The sequence below is a fragment of the Chaetomium fimeti genome (genome assembly GCF_033439085.1).
Source record: "Chaetomium fimeti strain CBS 168.71 chromosome Unknown B0H64scaffold_8, whole genome shotgun sequence".
Lineage (NCBI taxonomy): Eukaryota > Fungi > Ascomycota > Sordariomycetes > Sordariales > Chaetomiaceae > Chaetomium > Chaetomium fimeti.
In genome coordinates, this window is record NW_026944336.1 from 879,597 (window position 1) to 900,302 (window position 20,706).

At 55.1% G+C, this 20,706-nt stretch overlaps 4 protein-coding genes across 4 annotated transcripts; 2 read left to right on the forward strand and 2 right to left on the reverse strand.

The window, feature by feature from the left end:
• Positions 1 to 6,409: 6,409 nt before the first annotated feature.
• B0H64DRAFT_420169 (uncharacterized protein) lies at positions 6,410 to 8,103 on the forward strand (the record flags this gene model as incomplete). The annotated part of the gene is made up of 8 exons (XM_062805439.1): positions 6,410 to 6,534; positions 6,700 to 6,881; positions 6,958 to 7,065; positions 7,140 to 7,200; positions 7,304 to 7,403; positions 7,467 to 7,553; positions 7,597 to 7,940; positions 7,980 to 8,103. 8 exons carry the CDS (start codon positions 6,410 to 6,412, stop codon positions 8,101 to 8,103), a joined length of 1,131 nt encoding a protein of 376 aa, XP_062655492.1.
• Positions 8,104 to 10,000: 1,897 nt separating this feature from the next.
• Positions 10,001 to 11,929, forward strand: B0H64DRAFT_426952 (acyl-CoA dehydrogenase/oxidase; the record flags this gene model as incomplete). Its single annotated transcript, XM_062805753.1, has 4 exons — positions 10,001 to 10,044; positions 10,288 to 10,809; positions 10,903 to 11,516; positions 11,572 to 11,929. 4 exons carry the CDS (start codon positions 10,001 to 10,003, stop codon positions 11,703 to 11,705), a joined length of 1,314 nt encoding a protein of 437 aa, XP_062655493.1. The 3' UTR covers positions 11,706 to 11,929.
• Positions 11,930 to 12,328: 399 nt separating this feature from the next.
• On the reverse strand, positions 12,329 to 14,288 carry B0H64DRAFT_420171 (uncharacterized protein; the record flags this gene model as incomplete). Its single annotated transcript, XM_062805440.1, has 4 exons — positions 12,329 to 12,909; positions 12,988 to 13,828; positions 13,865 to 13,974; positions 14,162 to 14,288. The coding sequence occupies 4 exons, from the start codon at positions 14,286 to 14,288 to the stop codon at positions 12,329 to 12,331; spliced, it is 1,659 nt and encodes a 552-aa protein (XP_062655494.1).
• A 1,283-nt stretch (positions 14,289 to 15,571) lies between these two features.
• Positions 15,572 to 19,918, reverse strand: B0H64DRAFT_408650 (uncharacterized protein). The gene is made up of 5 exons (XM_062804662.1): positions 19,115 to 19,918; positions 18,697 to 19,053; positions 18,470 to 18,638; positions 18,254 to 18,286; positions 15,572 to 18,165 (listed from the first exon to the last, which is right to left on the reverse strand). The coding sequence occupies exons 1-5, from the start codon at positions 19,550 to 19,552 to the stop codon at positions 15,833 to 15,835; spliced, it is 3,330 nt and encodes a 1,109-aa protein (XP_062655495.1). The 5' UTR covers positions 19,553 to 19,918; the 3' UTR covers positions 15,572 to 15,832.
• Positions 19,919 to 20,706: the final 788 nt, after the last annotated feature.

Here is a 20,706-nt window from a genome sequence, read left to right on the forward strand (position 1 = left end):
CTCTTCGTTCCAAAGAAGGATGGGAAACTCAGGATGTGTGTGGACTACCGACAGTTGAACGGCGAAACGGTGAAGAACCGCTACCCACTGCCACTGATCTCGAGGCTTCGAGATCAACTGTCAGGGGCACAATACTTCACGCGTCTCGACCTTCCGACAGCGTACGCCCACATCCGCATCAAGGAAGGAGATGAATGGAAAACGGCCTTTCGGACACCCTATGGGCACTACGAGTACCTCGTCATGCCGTTCGGGTTGACCAACGCACCAGCGACGTTTCAAGCCGCTATCGACCACGCAATTCGACATTGCCTCGATAAATTTGCAGTCTGTTATTTGGATGACATTCTCATCTACTCCAAGACACTCGAAGAACACAAGAAACATGTGCAGCAGGTGCTGAATGCACTGCACGAGCACAAGTTGTCAGTCAACAAGGACAAGAGCGAGTTTCATGTCAAGAAGACAGTGTTTCTGGGTTACGAGATCTCTCCAGGATGGGTCAAGATCGAACCCGAGAAACTGGAAGCTGTCAGGACGTGGCCGACACCAACAAACGCCACAGAGGTTAGGGGGTTTATCGGATTCGCCAACTTTGTCAGGATGTTCATCAAGAACTTTGGCGATATCGCGAGACCTCTACACGAACTTACCAAGAAGGATGCCACATTCCAGTGGAAGCGGGAGCACGAGCAGGCTTTCCAGCGGATCCGCGATGCCATCATCGCCGACCCGGTGCTCATGCTGCCCGATCCAAGCACGCCTTTCGAAGTCGAGGCTGATGCTTCGGACTTCGCGATCGGAGGACAACTTGGTCAGAGGGACAAGGACGGCAAGCTTCATCCAGTTGCGTTCTTCTCCAAGAAACTCGAAGGACCAAGGCTCAATTACCCGATCCACGACAAGGAGCTTCTCGCAATCATTGAAGCATTCCAGGAATGGAGACCATACCTCAGCGGCACGACACACGAAGTTCAGGTGTACACGGACCACAAGAACTTACGATACTTCACCACCACGAAGGTGCTGAACGGACGACAAACTCGGTGGGCAGAATTTCTGTCCGAATTCAACTTCACGATCCACTACAAGAAAGGCTCAGAGAACGCACGAGCGGACGCCTTGAGTAGGAGAGCGGATCACCACGACAACACATCCGAAGTCTCACCACCATTGCTACATCAACAGACAGACGGATCGCTACGGCACGCTTCCCAACCGACTGAAGACTACGAGATCGCAGCACTTCAGCAACAGTCGGAAGATCCCGAAGCCAGGCCTCTGCAACCGTTTGTAGAATGCTGTGCGACCTTCAGAGAACAAAGACTGGAACGAGACTTCCAGGGAATCATCGCGGACGACAAGCGCGATGCATGGCAGGAAGAGCCAGAATCCAAGATCGCAGGGTTGCGACTTGAAGGGACGAGGCTCTGGTACCACGACAAGGCCTACGTCAGGCTTGGTGACCAAAAGGAGCTCATTCAGAAGATCCACGAGTCAAGACTCGGGGGACACATGGGAATCGGCAAGACAATCGCGAAAGTCAAGCAGAACTACGACTTCCCAGGAATCAAACAGGCGACAGAAGCAGTCCTAGCAGAGTGCGACCGCTGCGGACGAAGCAAACCAGGACGACACAAACCATATGGGCTGTTGCAACCATTGCCAGTCGCAGAACGACCATGGAGTTCGGTGACGATGGACTTCGTCACCAAACTACCAGTCTCCCAGGACTCAGTAACGGGAGTGGAATACGACAGCATCCTCACAATGGTGGACAGACTCACCAAATGGAGCTACTTCCTCCCTTACAAGGAAACATGGTCGGCAGAACAACTCGCAGATGTGATCTACCGCAACATCACCTCGGTCCACGGATGGCCGGAGGAATGGATCACAGACAGGGACACCAAGTTCGCATCAAAATTTTGGCAGGCTCTGATGACAAGATTGGGTACGAAGAGTAAGCTTTCAACCGCTTACCACCCACAGACGGATGGACAGACGGAACGACTCAACCAGGTCGTCGAGCAATACCTACGGTTGTACGTCAATTTCCAGCAGGATGACTGGGTCGAGCTGTTGCCAACGGCACAACTCGCCTACAACACCACCGTCACGGAGACCACGAAGGTCACGCCATTCTTCGCGAATTACGGCTACGAAGCAGATTTGCGACAAGGGCCCGAGGTTTCGGTGCCCAGAGCGGCAGTCAAAGCCGACAAGATGAGCTCGCTGCACGCGATGCTCAAGGAGGAACTCGAGTTCGTACGAACCAGGATGAAGAAGTTCTACGACAGAAACAGGCTCGAGGGACCTCGCCTAGAAGAGGGGGGCAAAGTTTACCTCATTTCTCGAAATCTTCGCACAAAACGACCAAGCAGGAAGCTCGACTTCCGCAAAATCGGGCCGTTCAAAATCGACAAAAAGATTTCGGAGAACAATTACGCACTCGCGTTACCCTCGACAATGCGACTACGGACCAACGTTTTCCACATCTCGCTTCTGGAACCAGCGCCCAAGGGCGCACGACTCGACAAGGACGCCGAGGCAGAAGATGAAGAGGAGGAATGGGACGTTGAGGAAGTCCTAGACTCACGCATCATGAAAGGACAGTTGGAGTATTTGGTCAAGTGGCTGGACTTTGGTCCAGAAGACAATTCATGGCAACCAGCTACGAATCTCAACTGCCCCGAGAAACTCCAGGAGTTCCACCAGAGGAACCCGGATCGACCAAAGGAGGCGTCAAGGACCAGTCGAAGTCGGCAGGGAAGTCGGCGAAGGAAGCACTAAGCAACGGTTAGGAACCAACGCCACGCAACACGGCAAACACGAACCTCGGAACCCAGGAAGGGTCGGACAAAGCCTCCTCAGGAACAGGCTCCACTGTTGACTGAGCAGCAGCATTCTCAGCCTCTCGTCGCTTCGACTCTTCTGTTTCCTGCCGCTCCAGTTCTTCCAAATCCTCGATGGTAGTGACACCACGGGATAAGGCACGAGACATCTTCTCAGACCACCTTTTCTTCGAGAGACGAAGACGATTTATCTTCGCGTCCAGTTCAGCCCGTTGGCGCTCGGCTTCTTCCATTTCAGCGTCCAACTTATCGTACTGGCTAGTGATACGACGCAGTTGCTGCAGAGTAACGCCTTGAGCGTCACAGTGAGGCTCATGGTGAGAGACGCACTCATAACAACTCGCGGAGTCGGAGGGAGACGCCTTGCACGTGTAACCCCGAGATTCACAGAAGGAACAGGAACGCTTCATGGTGATGGCGTTTCGGAGGATGGCTTCAAGAAGGGCGTCGCGTTGTTCAGCTTTCTTTTCAGCGGTCAACGACCTGGTGGGTTTCTCCACGCGATTCCCCATGATGATCAGCAGGGTAAGGGGGTAAAGGAAGAAGAGTACCCACCTGGGATTCGGGCTGTTGGCGCTACTTAAGGGATGGGGAGGTTGGCAAGTCTTTCGGGACGCAAGACCTGGAGGAGGGGCATCGTGTCACGGTCATGGTCGCATGCAGGGCTATGTGGGGGCTGCGCGGGAAGCGCCCCAAGCCAATCATTAAGAATGGGCCTCCGGCCAATCAGCAGAGGAACGGAGGGAACGACTACCGTTCCTCAGGTGCCATAAGGAACGAAGGGAACGGCTACCGTTCCCTATGTTCCTAGGGAAAAGTACGAAGGTACCTATGGACTTAGATAGTATATAGTCACTCGTTCTGGAGAGCTCTGGGAGTTCTCCAGTTAGCAATCACAACTACAGTTCGCTACAAGATCGAGAGCCTACTGTTGAGACAAGTCTTTGTTGTGCACCTTTTGGCTGCACCGAACCTAAGCACCCTTGAGAGAATACCTTCGACCGATACTGAACCCTAACAGGACGGGTCCAGAGACAGGTTCGTCACACCGACGAGCATATCGAGAGAGTTATATTGGTGGTTAAGAAGCGGGTAGTCTAGAGGAGAGTTCGAAAGCGGCGGCACTTCGTATTTATCGTTATTATTATTATTATTATAACCAGGTACTTACAAGGAAGCCATCTATAACACTGTAAGTATACGAAGGTAGGTATAGGTTACCCAACTTACTATAGGTATATACGTGCCTGCAATTTAACAGCGCTTTTGAAGGAATTACGCGATGTAAATACAATAGATGTCACGGATATGGTCACATGCAGCCGGCCAGCGGGGCGCGCTGGCAGCGTCCCGGGCCAATCAAGACGGGACGCCTAGCTACCAATGAGAAGGAGATCTGTGGTGGTTACAATGATCTATGGACAGACCACGGCAGTGGTAACAGATCAAGGGGCTCGGCCTCCTGGATCTGTTGACGACCCACCACGGATCACGCAGATCCAGGTACAGAGGTACCTAGGAATTAGATAGTATATAGTCACTCGTTCTGGAGAGCTCTGGGAGTTCTCCAGTTAGCAATCACAACTACAGTTCGCTACAAGCTCGAGAGCCTACTGTTGAGACAAGTCTTTGTTGTGCACCCTTTGGCTGCACCGAACCTAAGCACCCTTGAGAGAATACCTTCGACCGATACTGAACCCTAACAGGACGGGTCCAGAGACAGGTTCGTCACAATAGATTTTAACAGCGTTTTTGAAGGAATTGCGCGATACAAATGCGATAGATTTTAACGGCGCGGATTGAATTCAATTAAATTGATGGATCTGGATAAGGAAAAAAAGAGGCGCAACGGCCAGGGTTGGGGTTATATATGGTGGGGTGTCATGTGATACAGTCCCGCGGGACCGGTATGGCAGTCCGAGGAGCCCGCCTCATATTATTAGGTAAGGTAAGTCGGTAGGTAATGAGGAGGAAACGAGAAGGGTACAAAGTGTGCCGCATCAATTATTACCTAGGTAGGTAGACGACGTTTTCGAGAAAGCCCTCACTTTTCACCATCTCCACAACAGGATACCAGCTGTCAGGGATACCTACCTACCTAGGTAGTTTCTAGTCTTCGTGCTTGTTCAACGCTGCGGTTTCTTATCTTCATAGCTGCCAGCACCTTCTGCGACTCTTCCGAGCAGCCAGGAAATTTTTCTGTTCAAAAGCCTAGCTACCTAGGAAGATGCGATAAACCTAGGTATGTATGCGCGATTGAATTATTCCCTTTGGAGGGATGCTGTAAAAAACAACTGTTGAGAAAAGCAGGCCGAGTTGAGCTGCCGCTATAGGGCGCCCGTCGGCTGACCGAGTTGACTCGTGGCTACGGTTTGGCCAGCTCCAATGATAGGACTAACTGGCACTACGGCTACTTGACCTCTACCTAGGTGCTTTTACTTTCATTGGAGGACAGCCTCTACGTAGAATTTGTACAGATATAGGGGATTGCCGGTTTTTAGGGTAGGGAGTATTCTTGCTTAATATGCCCATAATACCTACCCCTGAGCCCCCAGTGACCCCTAATAGAAAAATAGGGAAATGTATATCTGGGGGGGCATCCATCCGAGGGCTACTTGGTGTTCCTGGAGTGAAATTTGTCGTCTATAGTAGTCTAACGCCCTAAACTTGAACAGTCCAAAGTACTAAACCCGAATGGCTGTAGTAGGAGACACACTAGCCAAACTCAGCTCAGCTTTGGGGAGTGACACTAAGGTGCCCCTTGGCGGAATAAGATCAAGTAAGGTGAAGTAAAAGCATCGAGCTAGCCAAGTGAAGCCATGCCTCGTCGAGGTAAGCCTGCGGCTTGCTGCTGGGATATTTCATCTATGAAATACCGAAGGAAGAAGAAGCGATTGTGCCACACTCGAGCGTCCTATATGCCCACAGCTGAATAGAAATGCCACGAGGACTCGTATTAATAGAAGGAAGCGGCGCGTCGCACAACCGTAACCCCGCGGGATAGGGAAGCTCCTTCTGGGCTTAGGCGGCGTTAAAACACCTGCTGCCCACGATCCCAGCCTACCACGTGCCTTCAAAGATGAAGTCGCCGACACGGATCAAAGTCCACCAGCTGCCGTCGTTTATCTCTCGTGATTCCGTTGGCATTGAGAGCGCCAGTGGGCCTCCTCCGCTTGAGGACAGCATGAGACCAACTCGAGTCTCGTGGAAAAGACTCCCAAAGCGGGCGCTGCCTTTTCCATCGCTACCTAACTTGGTCGATCTACCTGTTCTTTATCCTCAACCTGTGGGCCTCACCCTGGAAGTCTGGGACACCGAGAACAAGAAGGATTATGGAAAAGCTGGTTTCTCCATCGGAAGGCTGCCAGCCCGGCGACAATTTCAGCCCCTATTCCAGGATCTATTCACCGTGGGTGTTGGCCGATATCTTTGAAATTACCTTGGGTTTTGGAGCACTGTCATTTACCCAGGCAAAACTCATTGACATTTCCTGGGACTTGGTGAGCACTTCCTTTTTATCGTCTTGAGGTTTCAAGGATACATACATGTAGACCATGGCTAATGACGGTATTACCAGGTTGTCGGAAGAGGAGCTCAAGGAGCCATCGCCTACATATCATGCCGCGTCGTCGCCGACTTTGTGGCCACGTCGACGGAAGGGTTACACCCCGTCAGTTAGGTACGAAACCTTTTCGGCAGTGGTTCTGAACCAAGGAGCACCGCTCGGGTGCACGTTCCGCCTTGTCACCGACGCCAGCTTTGACCGGGCGGTCAGATACAAAACCGTCGCCGTGTTTACCGTCTTGTCCCTGTTTTTGACCGTGGGATTTCCCACTTTGCCCAGCGCCGCGGCCGGCTACGTAGCACACTCCGCCGCTTATATTAAAGACTCTCCGGATGGGAACTACATCCTATTACGCGAGTTCGACATCGTGACATACGTGATTCACGATGCCTGGAGAATTAATATGACAGGAGATTTGTTGGTTCCGTACGGCCCTACGAGCAGGGACCCGAACACAACGGGTGAGTGGCTCATAGAGGCTCACCAAGCTAAGACTCAGCCATGACGTTGCTCTAACGAATTTCACCCTGGGTGTAGCCGGTAGGACGGTGCCACTGCTGTTTGAAGACGGCGACATAGAATTCTCGGACTGCGCCGTTGATGTCCCACCAGCGGGGTGTGACCTGTTCACCGACGTCTCCCATTGTGAGTAGCCTTCCTAGTTCGAGTTCCTGTTTCGGGTAGGTTCCGGCTCATTGAACAAACTCAAGATTTCAGAGATATGAGAGAGTACGGATTCTACAGTTTGACCCAGGAACCATCGGTCTGGGGCGGGGAGACGTAACTGCAGGCCCCCGCGCTTAATATTACGGTATTCTTTTTGGGTAAGGAACCCCAGCCTGGGATGGTGGGACACGAGTGGGTGCACCCGATCACGAGGCAGACCATTCCAGGATCCGGATAATGTCGGGCGTATGCTATCCAACCGGACATATGACTTAGACCACATCCAGAAGTACGGCGCGTGTCAGCCAAACTCGGATGTCAGTACTGCCAATCTCTTCCGTACCTTCCCAAACGTACCTAATTAACTGACTCGGCTACAGGTCTATCAATGGGGCTTTTCGTATATCCAAATCTACATATTGATAACTACCTATGCTCCTCGTCTGGACGGTCGGCATCTGGACGGTGTGGGTCAAGGCGCACATCAACCTACCACTTAACAAAAACAAGCACTGCGGTGAGGCGCCGAGGGGTTTGACAGCCCTCCTCCACCTCGCATCAAAAATGCATAGCGAGCTTTCGGCAGCGGGTATTGACCCCAAGTCCCTCACAGACGACCAGCTCAGGCTCGAGATCGATAGACGCGTCAATGGCGGCATGGTCTACTTTGAGTCCGACGCACCCGAGACCAAATCGCCCGCCGACACCATGGCCACCGTCGTCCCAATTACGAGGAAAGCCGAAGCTTCGATGGGCTGCTTCCTGTGGGAGAAGACGAAGGAGCTGAGATGGCTCATATTGGCGTTCATCGCGTACTTTGGGGCCAATATATATGGCATCATACTCCTCCCTTCGTTGCAGGGCTCGCTTGTTTTCGACATCTCATAGCTGAGCTGCTTTGGCTTGTATGGTTTTGTCTTTGTGAAGCGGCTAAAATGGCTGCTCTGGGTGTACCTACCTTGTTCGTGCATTCTGATAACTGTGACGATCATAATGGCGCAAATAAAGCCCGTTTGAGAGTTATGAAGGAGTCTAGAGCTGTGCGTGAGGTCATTGTGGACGTGGAGGCTTGCGGTTTGGACATCATCTGAAACTTCTGCCATTGTAGCTCGATCGACCCGCACGCCGCCTCTGGATCCTGGGGGATCTGCCAAACACGTCGGGTGCCGGGGGAAAGTATCCTCATCCTCCCGGGGGTCTTGCGTATGCCTGATTTGGATCCACGGAGGGTTGGTGATTGAGGGAGAGACATCAGCCTAGGGGATATTGTCAGCACCGTCATAGACCAGGGTAAAATGCCAGCCAAACAAGATGCGTACGGCGATCGATTCCGAGTGACAAAAGCACCTATCGGCCATGACAGAGAAAATCCTGATTGTTGAGCTACGTTAGCCAAACTTGCTTGGTATCCTCATTCTTGTCAAAGGAGCACTCGCGGGTTCACCCATGCTCAAACTGAATGTCTCACCACCGCCTCGGGGGACAACGGCACTGGAATGGTGTTTACTCGGTATGACGTGGCCTCGTGAATACGCCCTTACGGCACATTCCAGCCACCAACAAGAAGTCGAGCATAAATAACCATGGCTCCCCGGTAGCCGACAGCCAACTCAAGAACCCAACTCGAAATCCATCCACTTATCGAGGTGAACTTACCCAAGCTTTCCAAACCGAAGATTCCAGCCGTCCACGCGTACCAGCTCACTTCCACAATGAAGACGTCCACTCTCGCCCTCTTCTTTGGCTTCCTCGCTGCCGCGGTCCACGCAGCGCCCCCCGCTTCGGGTGACGTGTCCTGGTACGATCCGGCCCGCGACGCCACGTGCACCGGCCACGCCGATGGGAGCATTACCTGCCAGTCGGGCCAGGTAGAGGCGCTGTTGAATGTATGCCATCCCCTGACACTTTTAAGTTCCCATCCCATGCCATTTTCCCCCACCTCCTTACCTTCCATCCCTTTTACTTCTCATTGTCTTTCACCACTCCCCCCTTCCCTCTCACCCCTCAACCACCCAACAACCAAACCAACCGAAACTAACCACACACAAACAGCTCGACCCCAGCACCCCCAGCACCCCCGCTCCCAACCCTCCCGCCCAACCCCCCAAGCAAGCCAACCAAGCAGCAAGCAACCCCCTCAACCTCGACCTCCAACCCACCGTAGTCGAAGCCCGCGCGGACAAGCCCGAGGTCCCGGCGTGCAGCGGCGAGGGCGCGGCGCGGGCGCTGGGCTGCTTTCTGAACTGTTTCAGTGCGGGCTTTTGCAGTGCCAGCTGTGATGGGGAGGGGAAGTGTCAGTGCGGGTGTGAGGAGGGAGGGGAGAAGGGGAAGGGGGTGCCGTGCGCGGTGAAGAGTTGTTGATTGTGTTTTGGGGATGGTTGTTTATGTACTGAAATGGGGATCAGTACATAGGTGTGGGAAGGGAAGGGGGGGGGGGAGCTTGGATGGGAAGGGAGGGTGTGGGTGGCGGTTGGGGATTGAGAGACAGGGTTTCACAGGGTTGACAGGGAGAGAAGTGGAGTGAGCCGAGCACTCAAAAAATGATGATGACAGGTACCTACCAGGTAGATGACCACGCTTGGGGTGAGCATGCCATTTTTGGTGAAATTTAGCCTGACGATTTGCAAGCAGGAAATCTAACAGAGAGAGTCTTGTTGAATTGTCACCAAGTGTGCGCCACGTAGGGCGGTTCTTTACTTGATGGGATGTCGTTGTAGTCTAAAAGGGGTTAGCCTTGGATGAATCCGAGAAGGGTCTGGATTCGTCGGCTAGCCAACCGTTCACATGCCACCTCTGCACCCCCGAATAAACAAACCCCTGAAACCCACATTTCCAAGGCTGACATTCCATCCCCCGCAAACCAATCGGTCGCTCCCAACGGACCTCGGCACTTTCTCCGCACCCGCAGCGGATCATGCGGGGAGATCTTGGCACGCATACCCGGGGTGGCCGAACGAAGTGAACCACTTATACCCACTCCCGCCACGCCGTTCATTCCATCTAACATCACAAACCTCCTTTACCATTCCCACCTACCTACCTACCTAGGTGAACCACCACAACCACACCCTCCCCCTCAACACCGCAACATTTAAACCTACGTAAACCACAACCCCCCAAAAACAACCCACCATGCCCCCCCAACGACCACAACCCCCCCCTCCCCTTCTCCGAACCCCCCTACCTCCTCTCCCTGCCCAGCCCCTACTTCACCCCCTCCCACCTGGCCTGGCAAGCCGCCATCCGGCCCTTCATCCAAACCCATCTCCACGCCCACGCCATCGACCACGAAACCGCCGGCACCCTCCCCCCCACCATCTTCCGCACCTTCGCCCAGTCCCACATGCTCCTCCCGGCCCTCCCCGCCCCGCTCCCCGTCTCCTGGCTCAAACGCCTCGGCATCCACACCCTCCTGGGCGGCCTGAAGGTGGAGGAGTTTGACGCGCTGCATGGGTATATCTACGCGGATGAGATGGTGCGCAGCGGGCTGGCGGGGCCCGGGGCGAGTCTGACGACGGGGATGGCGTTTGGGGTGCCGTTGATTGTGCGGTTTGGGGGGGAGGGGTTGAAGGAGAGGGTTCTGCCGGGGTTGTTGAGGGGGGAAAAGAGGTGCTGTATTGCGATTACGGAGCCCGATGCGGGGAGTGATGTGGCCGGGGTGGGGACGACGGCGGTCAGGAGTGGGTGTGGGAGGTGGTGGGTGGTTAATGGGGTGAAGAAGTGGTAGGTTTTTGCAAACTTGGAGTTGGGGGTGTGGTGTCTGATGGGGGTGGTCGTGTGAAGGGTGGAGGCTAATTAATGATGGGGGACGGGCAGGATCACCAACGGCATCTGGTCCGACTACGCGTCCATGGCGGTGCGCACCGGCCCGCCCGGCAGCGGCGCCAAGGGCATCTCCCTGCTGGTCGTCCCGCTCAAGGACACGCCTGGGGTAACCATGCGGCGGCTCAGAGTCTCGGGTACCGCCTCCTCCGGCACGACTTATATCGAGCTCGACGACGTGCGCGTGCCCATCGACAACCTGCTCGGCGAGGAGAACCAAGGGATGCGCTACATCATGACCAACTTCAACCACGAGCGCCTGGCCGTGGCCACGGGCGCGACCCGCCAGGCCCGTGTTGCGCTGACGGCGGCCTTTGAGTACGTTCTCAAGCGCGAGGCGTTCGGTAAGCCGCTGGTTGAGCAGCCCGTTGTTCGCCATCGGCTGGCCAAGGCGGGCGCCCTGCTCGAGAGCCAGACAGCGTGGGTCGAGCAGTTCGCCTTTATGATGACCAAGATGCCGCACGAACAAGCCGATGTTTTGTTGGGTGGCCCCACGGCGCTGCTGAAGGCGAATGCGGGGATGGTGTTCAAGGAGTGCGCCGATACGGCCGTGTTGCTGTTTGGGGGGAATGGATACACCAAGACCGGACAGGGCCAGCTGGTGGAGAGTGAGTCTTTTGTTTGTCTGGGGCGTTGTCTAGATGCTGATCGTGTCGCCCTTAGTGCTGTACCGGGAAGTCATGGGCACGAGGATCCCCGGCGGGTCCGAGGATGTCCTGCTCGACTTGGCTGTGCGGCAGCTCGTCAAGATTTACAAGATGCAGACCAAGTTGCTGGAGGCCGACTCGAAGCTGTGAGATAGGCAGGGCGTGTATGACTCTGCCAGTAGGGCTCGGGATGCAAGGCCAACGTGATGAGACCGAAAACCTGGCGATCCGGCGGACCTGCAATGGGATAAAGCCAGTCTCGGACTTCTCACCGGAGTTGTGACACATGTCGAGGCAAGAAAAGCCAAATAATGGTTCAAGTATAGCTGAGGTAGCTTCTAACTGTATTATCAATATTCTATTCTATTCTAGTATTCGGTACCTACCTTGAGAGCGTCATTACCTAGGTAGTCTATTGTCTATTGAATTACCCCCCCCCCCCCCCCCCCCCTTTTTTCTTTTCCCTCCCTGCACCGTTGTAATCAAGACAATGCAACTCCCAGGCGTGTTTCTGTAGTCACAAAGGCTCCCCATCTCAACTTGTTCCCTCCAAGTCATCTGTCGGGAAATGCCCTCCCGATACCGCTCGGAGTTCGGAGTAACTCGTCACATCCCGACAGTCCTCCGAGGCCTCCTCAGACCCCTTAAGATTGCATGTCTCAAAACACTGCGACACCGGAAGCTAGCGCGTTTGCCACCCAAGCAGTAAACCCACCCGTGCGCGTGCGCAGCGTTCGTAAGGCGCCCCCCCCCCCCCCCCCCCCCCCCCCCCCCTACAGCTTAGGCTGATACCCCCCATCTCCATCACGCGGATACTCGAACGCGGGTAGCTGACCCACAAACGCGTCCCACGCCCCATCCTCCAAGATCGGCGCCGTCACGTACTCCCCCAGATCCCCCGACTCCGCCACCGTCCTCAACATATCCGGCAACGCCTCCTCATACGCGCGCACCAAGTCATCGTCAAACGCCCGCCCCGGGCCAGCACCAGCACCAGCGCCAGCGCCAGCACCGCCGGCCCCCTCCCCGGCCGACGACGACGACGACGACGCGCGCCAGCCCGGGTCGCCCGCCAGACAGACCAGCTCAAAGAGGCGCAGCGCCGTCGGGCACACACCCGCATCCCTGGCCGCTTCGTAGGCCATCCGGTGGCCCATGGCCTCGACGAGGGGGCGGCAGCGAGGCAGGATGTGCCGGTTGAAGGGCTCGCCCCGGCGCTTCTCGTAGCCGCCCAGCTCGGCGATCTTGTCTCTCGCGTCCGCCGTTCGGTGTTGCTCGCGCTGCGCCAGCGGCGTGGATGGGTGCCGCGGCGCTGGCAACTCGTACTTGCGCGCGAGAAGCTCCGAGGCGAGGCCTGGTGCGGGGGGGTGTTAGTTACGTGTAGGGTGGTTTGGTAACTAAGGTGATAAGTGATGGGCTGGGGAAGACGTACGGATGCACAGGACCAGCGTGTCGCCCTCGGCGATGTAGTTGCCCCGGAAGGTCATGGCCATCTCGCCAATCTGGCTGTGGGTGAAGAGCCCCTGCCAACCGCACCGCTCTGCGAGGTCATCCAGCACGCGCGTTGCCCGGTTCATGATTGTTTTGAAGGCGGTGGCAAGGCCGTGCCGTACCGGCCAGCTGTGGCGGGGGTCCATGAACTGCTTCACCGTCCACCGGGCGTACGGCTCCAGGACGATCCCGTAGGCCCAAGCGTCGAGGATGGGCCGCTGCTGCGTGCTGAAGGAGAGGATCGGCACGCGTCCGCGGCCGTTCGGGGAGGCGACCGTCCTTCGGCGGCTGTAGAGGGCAGCGATGTAGGTCCCGACTTTGAACCCTGAGATGCCCGGGATGGAGAGCGAGAGGGTCCCGACGGCAACCCGCCAGAGCTGTTGCAGAAACTCCAGCCGCTCATCTTCCGGCTTGGAAACGGACCCCAGAAGGGCGTTCGGGGATAGGCGGACGTGTTCGAAGGTCGTGATGGCATGGTCCAGAGGCTTCGAGGCGGTCCCCAGTCGCATCGGCAGGGCGCGTGACGTGATGCCGCGGAACATGTGGGTTGAATCGCACAGCCAGACGAGGAAGGGCTTGATCCCGTGGTCCTCTCCGCGGACTATCAGCCGAGCAAATACCACGGCCACGCGAGGGATGCCGGACTCGGGCGTGGTTGGGGGCATGGCCTTGGCTGCCGCATCGTTCGGGGTGTGGAGATCGAAGGAGCCATCTGGCTGCAGGGTCGCCGTGGTCTCGAGATTGCGCGCGTCCAGTCCGTGGCCGACCTCGGTCAGCATGAACTAGCCGCAAATGTCAAAGTTAAGCAGCCCCTCGACTAGGTCAGAGAGATCGGGGCGGTCGTCGAGGAAGTTGGCGAGGGTGCCGATGCAGAGGTTGATGTGGATGGTAAGAATGATGAAAGCGGTCGGGTCCCGGGTGGCGATCACTTCGAGTTTGTTGTGTTAGCACCCCGTGACTACCAGTGGTACGTCAGTTATGGGGAATGGAGACTCACCGTCGAAATTGAAAGCCCAGAACTTCTCCGTCAGGTCCCGGATATCGTGGAGGGAAAGGCCTTTGGCGTGTCAGGTGCTAGCTCCTCGGGCTTCGCTGGCAGATAAATCATAACCCACCATTTTGTCGGCAAAGTGATTGCGCTCTTTTATGATGAAGCGCCAGACGATCCGGAGAGACGGGTTCCTCCTTGTCCCTTGATGCAGACCAGATGTCTTGCTCAAGCAATGATCGAGAAGAGGACATGGCGGGTTAAGTGTGCCGCTGTACCTAATCGACTGCAGGGCACCTTGCCGGGAGGGTTAGCGTTGAACCAGAGGATTCCAGACGATGAGAATGGACAATACTTACATACGGTTCCGGTCAAGATAGATAGGTAGGCGCCTAAGTGTAGGTATGTACCAAGTGTGCTTTGCCTGTTTCTACCTCGCTGTAGTGCACCACAAACCAGGCGGGATGCAACCAGGCACATAATGAAGCATTACGGAGGTACTTAAGCATATCGCAGCGTCGAAGAGAGGCTACCAGCAGGGTAATTCTGCATCACCCGTGGATTCAAAATTTGCGACCCGGGGTCATTCAGCTCTCATAGCTCTCAGGGCGGCAGCAAAAAGCACGCTGTCTCAGGCCACATTTCGTGCGGTAGCAAATCGGGCGTGGGTGATAAGGCAGGAGGATGTGATATCTAAGACACCTCGGACAGCGAGCGTGTGCTGACCCGCGACAAGCGTCCAGTGTGTGGTTTCTCTTCCTTGACATCGCGCCTTGTTGTCGGTTCACGTACTGCAGAAGACGGTCAAGGTCGACAGTCTGGGGCCAAGTCTCAGATCTGCTCCACGGCTGACTCGGATGCGGTCTCTCGACTGTCGCCCGGATTGACCGCCCTCCGCCTATCCCTCGTTCATCCCTCGCCTGTCGCACATTCTCCAGCTGAAAAGCCCCCTGGTCCTTCTGGTTATCATCATGTGTTGTGCTATTCTGTTCCGTTGGGTTCAACACAATAATATGGGCCCGATCCTCAACGCCCAGCCCAGGTTCAGAGTGGACCCTCTTGAGCGAGTCTCCATCGGCCGCTTGGAAGAAATCAGGGGTTCTCATTCATACCGTGACGGTAGCAGGTAGGCGGCAAACGCGCGAGCGTGTTGCCGGTATCATGCCATCAATTGCTTTCCCAACAGCGTAGCTTCCGCTATATCCGCGTTTCCCGTTCTCTTTATCCCCGTCAAACCCGGTCGAATCGAAGGATCGGACCGAAAGACCCATCTCCCGCCCCCTGAATGAACTGGGGTTGCGGAGCCGAACAAGCTGTCGTTAGCGAGCCGCCAGGCCTAACCGGGTCGCCAAGCGGCGGAGCCGTGAGAGAAGCACAAGCGGTGATGATTTGGAGGGGACCGCCCGGCAGGCTAACCAATCCGCCGACGTCCTGGGATTGTCTGTCGTTGTTATCATATTAGTGTACAGTACCGTCGGCGGAGCGCGCCATCTCCATCGACAGCAGCTCTTGTCTTGACTGGTTTTACAGCCCAGCTCTCCACCTCATGTTGGCAGACTGTATGATGAGGTCTGAAGCTACAGGGCTTTATCGGGCGTGACACGCTAACTTCCATTGCTTGTAAAATTGTTTATCGAAGATGGCGCGCGTCCCAGTCCCACAACGTGCTTGACACAACACGGCTATGTCCACACTGGCTCCATTATCCTTGTTAGGTAACGTACATACAAGAAGGCACCAGGCTCCAACACATCCTAACCTCCCTCCATCCTGACCATGAATAGGCCAGAGAGGCATCTCACTCTTCGAGTAATGGTGTGACCGGCCGCCCTGCTTTGTCGGCTTTGCTTTCAAGTAGAGCCACGATATCCGGGAACTTATCCCGGTCGAGGTTTTCGACTGACAGCCTCGCATTCTTCATACACTTTTTAATCGCATCTTCTACGGTAAAGAGCTCCATATCTTTTCCGTGAAACTGAGCCATTCTGTCGGCGCCATTCTCGAGGAATAGTTGTATGACAGATGGCATAACCTTCTCAATGTCGAAGAACTCTCCACGATGTATGTTCTGGAGCAAAGCTGTCCACGCCGTGAACCCCTTGGGATTCCCAACGGGTTTATTAAGACTGTCCATCTGGTTGGGCTCGGGGCTTGAATCGTCGCTCTCGTCGAGCTTCGAGTTCGGGTTTGCGCCCATTGCGAACAGCAAATCAACAACTTCGGGACGCGGCGGGCCCTTAACCATGATGCCCAGCCCCTCCCAGCGAGCACGGTATGATTGTGAAACAATCGAAAGCAGTCCTTGGAGCTGCGTCGGAAGAAGGCCTTTCCCTTGGATCTTGTGACCGACGTATCGATGGTGGCCGAGCAAAGTCATGATTTCCAATACACTGGTCCGCCCCGTGGGATTGCGTTTGCCAACTTGAAGGAACAGTCCGATCCAATTGGAACCGGCTTGGGCTGGAATGTCATTTACCTGGGCGGCAGTGAGATACTGGCCTGTGGCATCTAGTTCGTCTAGAAGCGAGGCGTAATTGTCAAAGGCTTCGACTCTTTGATCGATTCTGCAGGCCACAAGGAGGCAGCTAGACAGCAATCTGCTGGCAAGAGTGTGTGAGCCAGACATTGTCCATATGTTTCTCCGTGTCATCTGAGCCACCAAGGCGACCTCCTGACAGCATTTGACGCGTCGAATAAACCCGCTTAGTAGAGCTAGGTCCTTGTCCGGTCCGGAAAGGAAGCCACTGGGCTTGGGAAAGATGAGGTCCCACAGGTATGGCCGGGACATGAACTCCTTGGCTGTCTGATGCATAAACTGGACATCCTCCACCCCTTCCAGAAGGCCACCGCAGCGGCTTTTGAGGCGTCGTTGAAGTCCGGTCCAACGCGGGCGCAAGCCCTCCCAGGTCTTGGGGACAATTTTATCCTTTATGGCTCTTAACCCTCCGTCGCCGTTTGTTTCAATATGGCCCTCTTGCGCCAAGAAAAGCGTGATTATGTCCAATCTTGCGCCCCCCCCTCCCTCGGGTTGCAATACATAGTGCATGACAAGTTGAAAGAGTCTTTCGGCTTCAGGGAGATGACTCTGCTTAACGTTTTGCATCATTCGCATGTAGAGGCCGTTTCTTCCACCGAGTCGCGGAGGGAGGCTCTCCAAGGCCTCAAAGAGCTCAAGCAAGCTGTCGCCGGCTGCGGTCCCCTTGACAAGCATATCGACCACAATACGGACCCAGAGGAACACGCCTCGGGACTTCTTGGTGATCAACGAAACGAATTGAGAGGGATCGGTAAGGCCGGGCGCCTCCTTTGCAAGGCGCGCTTCACAATAATCCTTGATTGACCCGGCCGTGTAGTGGTGGACTTCGAGTCTCGAAAGTGTGCTGAACTGCTGCTCGAAAACGCCGAGCTCTCGGCTAGAAAGACAGATCCTCGCATTTGGTCTCTGATTGAACCGGAGGACGAACTCGGCAATCTCTCTGTGCCCGTCCACAATCCAATCGGTCAGGCCCCAGGATTCGTCCTCTCTGTCGCCGTCGAAAATGTGGTCTAGCTGCTCTTGGGTGTATTCATGCTCCTTGTCGACCATGCGGTACTCGTCCAGGCCGTCAATAAAGAGACATACTTTCGAATCTTTCAAGCCGCAGAGCATGGCATCGAAGGCAGTGTCCAAATTCTTCCAGGAATTAATGGTCTCGGGCCTAGGCGGTACCCAGCTAAAGAAGGTAGGGAATGCGACTCGGATGAGATCGCGTCGCTGGCCCAGAACCTGGTACAGGATACTTCGAATCATTCCCTCTCGGGACTTCTGCAAGTTGTCGCCGCGTTCCAGGAAGAAGTAACCCGCCTTGATGAGCTTTTTATTGCCCGCCCACGGGGCGAGCGCTGCTTCCGTGTCCTCGTGCTGGTATATGAATTTCATGAGGGTCGATTTACCGCAGCCAGCTTTGCCGCTGATCCAGAAAGTCGAGTCGCCGTCTTTGAGCCATGATTTAAACCGGGGTGCACTCAGGTGGTTGCTTGTTCCGGCGGAAGACCCGTCGTCCATGATCCAGGCACATGTGTCGGCGTACGCCTTCTCAATGTTCAGCTCCCGATCATTAATGGATGGGAAATTTAAAATCTCCAGTATCTCTTTCATTGTATTAGAGGCGAATCTCACGAGAAATAAACCTGTAACCTGTCGCCGCGTGGCGAGGGTTTTTGGGGGGGGGGACCTAACCATCATTTCTTCTCTCGAGAGCTTCGTCGATCACTTGCAATTTATTAGCTCCGAAGACCACCCGTGGACGAAGGGATCCCAAAAAGAAATGGCAACGCTATATTTCACATCGCAGTTTGACGGCTGCAGCAGCGCAGCAACCATAAGCTTCCCAACAATGTCGTGTTGCTCGGTCATTCTCCAAGTCCAAGAAAACGGGTCAACCGCATTACGCACCTTGCTGCGCCGCTTGCCGGGCATGACAGAGCTCTGAGATAAAGCCGAGAGTCCTCTGGTACCCCGGCTCCCTGTCTGATGTGAATCTCACCATGTCCATGTGATTCGCATTGATGGCACCTCGACGAACGTTGAATCCGTCGTATGAGGCGGAGGTCTCCGGGACGATCTGTATTGAAACCATTAAAAAGAAAAACAGGTAGCCGGGGAATCAATACACAACTTACGACGCCCACGCTCGTAGGGAGTTCCTCTCTGATACACACGACAGACATACGAGACGAGATTGTGGTGAACTGCTCACGCTGGTTCTCGAGGATGTGCGAGTCCGGCCTCAGTGTCTGGAGGAGCTGGTCATTCGGCTGACGAAGAGCGACCTTGGCAATCTTCACCAATAGATCGCCGTACGATTCCTTGGAACTGCCGCGATGGGGAGTGCCCATGAAAATAACGCCAGTCGTCTTCGCAAAGATGTCGCCCAGGGTAGGATGCCTTTGATGGTTATTGTAGTTGTCCGCCTTGATAAGCGCTTCCTTCACAACCAAGCCCCCGAGACTGTGGCAGACGAAAACGATCGGTCTTGTCTGGTTAACTCCACGTTAGTTCCCGGACAGGTGTGAAAGGTGGCCGGACATCAAGACCTACAGTTCCCACTCGCAGCCGTGCTAGATCCTCGAGCAATGTATCTGCGTGACCAAAAATGCTCTCCTTGCTAGCAGCGTGGAAGGCATTGGCGACGGTTGCGTCGTAGCCCCAGGTGATCACTCTGACGTTGTTCAAGTCATTTCCCAACAAGTGTTGAGGCCAGCAAATGCCGTCCTTCGACCAGGTCCCCGCTCGCCGACCGCGGAGTCCGTGAACGAAGACAATGTCGGTTCCACTAGCGCCTGCGCCAGCGCTGCCTCCGCCGATCTTATCAACGAGAACGAGCGGCCCGACGCCGTCGCCAGGACTGGCTGGCTCGGGTTGGGCCTCGGTGCTGTTTGCTTTGTCTTCCTCGCTCGTCGACGTCGCCCCCTTCGCCATCTTCTTTGGCCCCTTTCCCTTGGCACGAAGTTTAAACCGTTCGAACAGCCGTTCCATTGCATCTAGCTGTAAAGAAGACTAAAAGAAAAGAAAGAAAAAACAATCAACTGGGGCCGGTTGGAGTATCCGATATTGATATAGCAAACTCTGGCTGGGTCGCTCGGCCGGATTTCTAGACTTGAGAGTTGCCGGTGACGGAACGCTGCGGGGAACCCGAGGGGAGGCTACCAGACAGCTGCGTGACCCTAGCTTATGCGGACGAGCGGCGAGGTGCGGCTCGGTGTCTGCCTGACAAGGGCGGCAGTCCCTCCATTGGGTAGGGAGCCATGCAGCTCATGGTGCCTGACCGCGACCGAGAATGGGCCTGTGTGGACGCCACAAACCAAAATGCCATTCGTCGTTGGTTGCTAGAAGAGAACTAGCCGAGCCACGAAGCAACTTATCATTGGTCGCTTATATACCAACGCACCAGGCTCTGGATGGGGGGATGGTTCGATGGTTAAGCAGCTCCATCGTGTATGTTACGTGGTTGTTATATTCCGTACAGGTGACGAGACCTACCACTGCCGACGTATAACTTGACTCAGCTCTCAGCCCCCAGGAATTACCCACACTCATGGGCCCCTAAACCTCTTCGGTTCCTTCCCACACCAACCCAAAACCCATTCATCCCTCTCCCAGCCCAGGATACCCATGCCCAACCCTAAACCTTATCCGTCTTACATTGAACCAGGCGCGTCTCCGAGACAGCCTGGGCTTCATCCGGGAGAACTTCCATCTGTTGCGTTGTGGGTATCACAGATGTTGAATGAGATGCCACAGTCGTACCAGTTCAGGTTTGGCCTCATGTATTGTGTAGGCTGGCGCAGCAACCATTTGCTCTCGCTTTGTCTTATAAACGGGGGTGTTGTTCAATGGGTTGATAACGTATCCAGAGTTCCGTCTTTTCGCCGGGGTTGTTGGGGTTGGAACCTACCTAGGAAGATCGTACTTTCAAAATCCAACTTGGGTCAGGAATTTGATTGTGCGGAAACTCCCAATCCTAGAAGCTGGGGACAATGGGGTAGGGATTGCCTCGATCTACGTAGAAAAAGGCTCGCGCTGGAAATGTCAGCGCAACTGGGGGGTTACTGTCAGGGCCGGCGACAAAGAAGTAAGAGATTAGGACCAGATAGTGACAACAAGCTCCTCGCCGTTTGGATGTATGGCTA

Bases quoted from the DNA above. Each gene is read 5' to 3' on its own strand.
- B0H64DRAFT_408650 (XM_062804662.1), bottom strand. From the start codon at position 19,552: ATGGAACGGCTGTTCGAACGGTTTAAACTTCGTGCCAAGGGAAAGGGG. The intron at 19,054-19,114 runs GTAGGTCTTGAT...GGAGTTAACCAG, and splicing joins CACGGCTGCGAGTGGGAACT to ACAAGACCGATCGTTTTCGT. The intron at 18,166-18,253 runs GTTAGGTCCCCC...ATACAATGAAAG, and splicing joins TCTCGAGAGAAGAAATGATG to AGATACTGGAGATTTTAAAT.